This window comes from Oncorhynchus mykiss, chromosome 13 (assembly GCF_013265735.2).
Source record: "Oncorhynchus mykiss isolate Arlee chromosome 13, USDA_OmykA_1.1, whole genome shotgun sequence".
Lineage (NCBI taxonomy): Eukaryota > Metazoa > Chordata > Actinopteri > Salmoniformes > Salmonidae > Oncorhynchus > Oncorhynchus mykiss.
The window spans coordinates 4,390,606-4,398,201 of NC_048577.1; the positions used below are offsets into that span (position 1 = coordinate 4,390,606).

The window sequence follows — 7,596 nt, forward strand, 5'->3', positions numbered from 1 at the left end:
GTCTGCAGGATGCCGCCAAAGCTGCCAGTCTGCAAGGAGCCGCCAGAGCTGCCAGTCTGCAAGGAGCCGCCAGAGCTGCCAGTCTGCAAGGAGCAGCCAGGGCCGCCAGTCAGTATGGAGCAGCCAGGGCCGCCAGTCAGTATGGAGCAGCCAGGGCCGCCAGTCAGCATGGAGCAGCCAGGGCTGCCAGTCAGCATGGAGCAGCCAGGGCTGCCAGTCAGCATGGAGCAGCCAGGGCCGCCAGTCAGCATGGAGCAGCCAGTCAGCATGGAGCAGCCAGGGCCGCCAGTCAGCATGGAGCAGCCAGAGCTGCCAGTCAGCATGGAGCAGCCAGTCAGCATGGAGCAGCCAGTCAGCATGGAGCAGCCAGTCAGCATGGAGCAGCCAGAGCAGCCAGTCAGCATGGAGCAGCCAGAGCAGCCAGTCAGCATGGAGCAGCCAGAGCTGCCAGTCAGCATGGAGCAGCCAGAGCTGCCAGTCAGCATGGAGCAGCCAGAGCTGCCAGTCAGCATGGAGCAGCCAGAGCTGCCAGTCAGCATGGAGCAGCCAGAGCTGCCAGTCAGCATGGAGCAGCCAGAGCTGCCAGTCAGCATGGAGCAGCCAGAGCTGCCAGTCAGCATGGAGCAGCCAGAGCTGTCAGTCAGCATGGAGCAGCCAGTCAGCATGGAGCAGCCAGAGTTGCCAGTCGACCAGACTCTTCCAGATCTGCCAGTCGACCAGACTCTTCCAGATCTGCCAGTCGACCAGACTCTTCCAGATCTGCCAGTCGACCAGACTCTTCCAGATCTGCCAGTCGACCAGACTCTTCCAGATCTGCCAGTCGACCAGACTCTTCCAGATCTGCCAGTCGACCAGACTCTTCCAGATCTGCCAGTCGACCAGACTCTTCCAGATCTGCCAGTCGACCAGACTCTTCCAGATCTGCCAGTCGACCAGACTCTTCCAGATCTGCCAGTCAGCCAGGATCTGCCGATCTGCCAGGATCTGCCGAAACCACCAGCCAGCCAGGATCTGGTAGATTCATCAACCTGCCTGAGCTTCCTCTCACTCCTGAGCTTCCTCTCACTCCTGAGCTTCCCCTCAGTTCCGAGCTGCCTCAGTCCCGAGCTGCCCCTCAGTCCCGATCTGCTCCTCAGTCCAGTGGGGTTCTGGGTGAGGACTACTAGGCCATGGTCGGCGGCGAGGGTGGACTATCCAGGGACGCGAGGAGAAGGGACTAAGACATTGATTGAGTGGGGTCCACGTCCCGCGCCGGAGCCGCCACCATGGACAGACGCCCACCCGGACCCTCCCTATTGTTTTGAGGTGCGTTCGGGAGTCCGCACCTTAGGGGGGGGGGGGTTCTGTCACACCCTGGTTTATCTTTATTTATTTGGTCAGGCCAGGGTGTGGCATGGGTTTTTGTATGTGGTGTGTATGTATGGGGATTGTAGCTAGTGGGGTGTTCTAGCTAAGTCTATGGCTGTCTGAAGTGGTTCTCAATCAGAGGCAGGTGTTTATCGTTGTCTCTGATTGGGAACCATATTTAGGCAGCCATATTCTTTGAGTTTGTCGTGGGTGATTGTCCTTATTATCATGATGTCCTTGTTCTGTGTTAGTTTTACACAAGTATAGGCTGTTTCGGTTTTCGTTAAGTTTATTGTTTTGATAGTGTTTGTGTTTAGTGTGTTACTTCATTAAACATGGATCGCAATCTACACGCTGCATTTTGGTCCGACTCTCCTTCTCATCAAGAAAACCGTTACAGGGGATTTAGGCTGGGTTTCTGTACAGCAGGGCTATATAAAATTTGATTTTAAAATCATTAATTTATTATTTGTTTGTTAATTCTTCCAAAATTTTTATTCATTTTTAAAAATAATTATTATTTTAATTTGTTCATATATTCATTAATGTATTTTTTGTTTGTTCCTTCATTCATCATTCGTTAGTTCAATCATCTGTTTGTTTATTTGTTATTTTGTTTGTCAGTCATTACATTCAGCACGTTCATTCATTCATTCATTCATTGATTGTTTCTACTGTGAATGTAACACTGACTTGAACAAACAGAGACAGTTTGTAGCTTTTAGGAACCTTTGATTATTCTGTGTTTTTTACTCCACTTGATGGGAAATGAGACTCTGTGTATTTATCAATAAAGCACCAATATATTTATGTGTTTGATACGTTACATTCTAGACATTACTATAAGTAGTCCTCCCCTCACCAGCCTCCACTGGTGCTGTCAGTAAACTCAGTACCTGTATCATCAGCATGTACCACTGTTACAAGACACACAGAGCTGAGATGGAGGGAGAGAGAGATGTAGGGAGAGAGAGATGTAGGGAGAGAGAGATGGAGGGAGAGAGAGATGGAGGAAGAGAGAGATGGAGGAAGGGAGATTGATATGGAGGGAGAGAGATGGAGGGACAGAGAGATGGAGGGAGAGAGATGAAGGGAGAAAGAGATGAAGGGAGATATATGGAGGGAGAGATATATGGAGGGAGAGAGAGATGAAGGGAGAGAGAGATGGAGGGAGAAAGAGATGGAGAGACAGATGAAGGGAGAGAGATGAAGGGAGAGAGAGATGGAGGGAGAGAGAGATGAAGGGAGAGAGAGATGAAGGGAGAGAGAGATAAAGGGAGAGAGAGATAAAGGGAGAGAGAGATAAAGGGAGAGAGAGATAAAGGGAGAGAGAGATAAAGGGAGAGAGAGATAAAGGGAGAGAGAGATAAAGGGAGAGAGAGATAAAGGGAGAGAGAGAGATAAAGGGAGAGAGAGATAAAGGGAGAGAGAGATAAAGGGAGAGAGAGATGAAGGGAGAGAGAGATGGAGGGAGAAAGAGATGGAGAGACAGATGAAGGGAGAGAGAGATGGAGGGAGAGAGAGATGAAGGGAGAGAGAGATGAAGGGAGAGAGAGATGAAGGGAGAGAGAGATAAAGGGAGAGAGAGATAAAGGGAGAGAGAGATAAAGGGAGAGAGAGATAAAGGGAGAGAGAGATAAAGGGAGAGAGAGATAAAGGGAGAGAGAGATAAAGGGAGAGAGAGATAAAGGGAGAGAGAGATAAAGGGAGAGAGAGATAAAGGGAGAGAGAGATAAAGGGAGAGAGAGATAAAGGGAGAGAGAGATAAAGGGAGAGAGAGATAAAGGGAGAGAGAGATAAAGGGAGAGAGAGATGAAGGGAGAGAGATATGGAGGGAGAGAGAGATGAAGGGAGAGAGAGATAAAGGGAGAGAGAGATAAAGGGAGAGAGAGATAAAGGGAGAGAGAGATAAAGGGAGAGAGAGATAAAGGGAGAGAGAGATAAAGGGAGAGAGAGATGGAGGGAGAGAGAGATGAAGGGAGAGAGAGATGGAGGGAGGTCACCCTCCAGTGGTAGAATAACTCTGTTTCTCTCCTCTGTCTACAGCCTCCAGTCTGCATGAATGTATGAATGTGTTTCTGTGCTTTGATCCATAGAGGACTCTCTCACTCTATTTTTCTCACTGATCTCATTTTCTCTCTCTCTCTACTGTGCGATGTAGGAACAAAAATGTGATTGGTTAAGGAGGAAGAGGGAGGGGCTGTCAGAAATAACATCTGGTGGGAGGGTTTGAACTAGTAGAGAGAGAGAGATGCAGAAATAGGGAACTACATAGTTGTAAGACTGCAAAGAGTGAGTGAGAGAGAGAGAGGGCAGAGAGAGAACATCAAGTACATCAAGTTTGTATTTAAGTTCCTATAAGTAGAGAGAGAACAGAGAAAGTTACAGACTTGGACACACAATATTATATCAGAACCTATAGACACCTGGACCAACCTGGAGAGAACACAACATTATATCAGGACCTTTAGACACCTGGACCAACCTGGAGAGAACACAACATTATATCAGGACCTATAGACACCTGGAGAGAACACAACATTATATCAGGACCTATAGACACCTGGACCAACCTGGAGAGAACACAACATTATATCAGGACCTATAGACACCTGGACCAACCTGGAGAGAACACAACAAGATGAGGATCCTGCTGATAGTCATCCTCCTCGCCTTCATGACAGGTAATAAGCTTGTTATAACTCTCTATAACAATGTAATAACATCCAGTTAGGTTTCTTATAAAGGCTGCTACTATAGATAATATATTTTCTCTGTTCTGATTGACAGGTTGTTTGAGCTCCTTCAAAGTGACAGGATACTCTGGAGGAACTGTCATCATCTCCTGTCATTATTCCACAGAAGACAGAAGTCATGACAAATATTTCTGCTTGGGGAAGTATAGTTTGAGTTGTAAGGATCAAATCAGAACTGGATTGATTAACACCTGGAAGCACAGTGGTAGATTCTCTCTGTATGACAACACTGAAGGAAACGACTTCAAGGTGATGATCAGACAACTGACCAGACAAGATGAAGGGACCTACTGGTGTGGAGTGGACAAACCTATTATACCTGACAGTTATACCAAGGTAGAGCTGGAGGTGAAGAAGGGTGAGGGACTTCTACTTTAACTTTATAAAATGAATTTAGCTACATATGTTATTACATGATCAGTACCACTAGTCAATGAAGTCAGTCTATAGTATTAGACTAACGTTGTGATGTGTGTTCCTGTTGACAGATGACTGCTGTGAGAAATCAGTCTATAGTACTAGACTAAGGTTGTGGTGTGTGTTCCTATTGACAGATGACTGCTGTGAGCAGTCAGTCTACAGAACTAGACTAAGGTTGTGATGTGTGTTCCTATTGACAGATGACTGCTGTGAGAAGTCAGTCTATAGTATTAGACTAAGGTTGTGATGTGTGTTCCTATTGACAGATGACTGCTGTGAGAAGTCAGTCGAAAGTATTAGACTAAGGTTGTGGTGTGTGTTCCTATTGACAGGTGACTGCTGTGAGAAGTCAGTCTATAGTATTAGACTAAGGTTGTGATGTGTGTTACTATTGACAGATGACTGCTGTGAGAAGTCAGTCACAGAGACGGCCTTTCTGGGAGGAGAAGCTACCATCAGATGTAACTATCCAGAGGACCATGAGGACAACATCAAGTATTTCTGCAAAGAAGACAGTGAATCTGACTGTGAAAACAAGATATCAGATACATATCATGAAAAACCTAGAAGATATTCTCTTTCTAAGAGAAGAAGAGAGAGATTCTCTACAGTGACCATCAGTGACCTGACTGAAGATGATACTGGGACCTACTGGTGTGGAGTAGAAACCAGCAGGACAGAACAACGTTACATTACACTGATCACACGGGTGTGGCTGCTTGTTATAAGTGAGTATAAACGTCTTCTTTCTCTTTAACATGTGACTCTAAACACACAAGTTGCAGTTATCTATTTGATAAAAGTAGTTTAATTTAGATGATAATTGCATGACCTGGACCCCTACAAATCAGCCGGGCTAGACAATCTGGATCCTCTCTTTCTAAAGTTATCCTCCGAAATCTTTGCAACCCAATTTACTGGCCTGTTCAACCTCTCTTTCGTATCGTCTGAGATCACCAGAGATTGGAAAGCTGCCGTGGTCATCCCCTCCTCAAATGGGGAGACACTCTAAACCCAAACTGCTACAGACCTATATCTATCCTACCCTGCCTTTCTAAGGTCTTTGAAAGCCAAGTTAACAAACAGATCACCGACAATTTCAAATCCCACCATACCTTCTCCACTATGCAATCTGGTTTCCGAGCTGGTCATGGGTGCACCTCAGCCACGCTCAAGGTCCTAAACGATTTCATAACCGCCATTGATAAGAAACAATACTGTGCAGCCATATTCATCAACCTGGCCAAAGCTTTCGACTCTGTCAATCACCACATTCTTATTGGCATACTCAACAGCCTTGGTTTCTCAAATGACTGCCTCACCTGGTTCACCAAATACTTCTCTGAGTTCAGTGTGTCAAATCAGAGGGCCTGTTGTCCAGACCGCTGGCAGTCTATGGGTTGTGCCACAGGGTTCAATTCTCGACTCTTTTCTCTGTATACATCAATGATGTCGCTCTTGCTGCTGGTGAGTCTCTGATCCACCTCTGAGCAGATGACACCATTCTGTATATTTCTGGCCCCTCTTTGGACGCTGTGTTAACTAACCACCAGACGAGCTTCAATGCCATACAACTCTCCTTCCGTGGCCTCCAACTGCTCTTAAACGCAAGTAAAACTAAATGCATGCTCTTCAACCAATCGCTGCCCACACCCGCCCGCTCATCTAGCATCACTACTCTGGACGGTTCTGACTTAGAATATGTGGACAACTACAAATACCTAGGTGTCTGGTTAGACTGTAAACTCTCCTTCCAGACTCACATTAAGCATTTCCAATCTAAAATGAAATCTAGAATCAGCTTCCTATTTCACAATAAAGCCTCCTTCACTCATGCTGCCAAACATACCCTCGTAAAACTGACCATCCTACCGATCCTTGACTTCGGCAATGTCATTTACAAAATAGCCTCCAACACTCTACTCAGCAAATTGGATGCAGTCTATGACAGTGCCATCCGTTTTGTCACCAAAGTCCCATATTCTACCCACCATTGCGACCTGTATGCTCTCGTTGGCTGGCCCTCGCTTCATATTCATCGCCAAACTCACTGGCTCCAGGTCATCTATAAGTCTTTGCTAGGAAAAGCCCTGCCTTATCTCAGCTCACTGGTCACTGAAGCAGCACCCACCCGTAGCATGCGCTCCAGCGGGCATATCTCACTGGTCACCCCCAAAGCCAACTCATCATTTGGCCGTCTTTCCTTCCAGTTCTCTGCTGCCAATGACTGGAACGAATTGCAAAAATCACTGAAGCTGGAGACTCATATCTCCCACACTAACTTTAAGCACCAGCTGTCAGAGCAGCTTAAAGATAATTGCACCTGGACATAGTCCATCTGTAAATTGCCCATCCAACTACCTCATCCCCATTCTGTTATTTTTTGTTTGTTGCTCCTCTGCACCCCAGTATCTCTACTTGCACATTCATCTTCTGCACATCTACCATTCCAGTGTTTAATTGCTAAACTGTTATTATTTTTGTTGCCTTACCTTCGTTATCTTACCTCATTTGTACACAATGTATATATAATTTTTCTATTGTGTTATTGACTGTATGTTTGTTTATTCCATGTGTAACTCTGTGTTGTTGTTTGTGTCGCACTGCTTTGCGTTATCTTGGCCAGGTCACAGCTGTAAATGAGAACTTGTTCTCAACTAGCCTACCCGGTTAAATATATATAAATATATATATTTTAAATGAAATCTTTAATGTCATTCACATGTTTAATACCGTTCATTCCGGACATTGTGATTAGACCACCCTCCTTTTTCTCCTCCCAACAGTCTTCTCTGCTTCCCACGCTGTACACCTGCAGTAACAATGTTACATACTGTCTGACCATGTAAATAACATATAGCATTATATTATATCAGTATATTAGATAGAACTACAGTATGTTAGTCCGTGTGTTAGTGGAGGCTGTGTGTTTGTAGTGGAACACAGTAACTTCCTCTGTAATGTCTGTGTGTTTGTAGTGGAACACAGTAACTTCCTCTGTAATGTCTGTGTGTTGGTAGTGGAACACAGTAACTTCCTCTGTAATGTCTGTGTGTTTGTTGTGGAACACAGT

General features: G+C 45.6%; 1 protein-coding gene across 1 annotated transcript in view; it reads left to right on the plus strand.

The window, feature by feature from the left end:
• Positions 1 to 3,760: 3,760 nt before the first annotated feature.
• LOC110485391 (CMRF35-like molecule 8) overlaps positions 3,761 to 7,596 on the plus strand; it is a 7,028-nt gene continuing 3,192 nt past the window's right edge. The window contains exons 1-3 of the mRNA XM_036939910.1: positions 3,761 to 4,031; positions 4,138 to 4,461; positions 4,922 to 5,251. Of these exons, the coding sequence (XP_036795805.1) occupies positions 3,989 to 4,031; positions 4,138 to 4,461; positions 4,922 to 5,251 (697 nt within the window). The 5' untranslated portion in view covers positions 3,761 to 3,988. The remainder of the gene's footprint in view (positions 4,032 to 4,137; positions 4,462 to 4,921; positions 5,252 to 7,596) is intronic.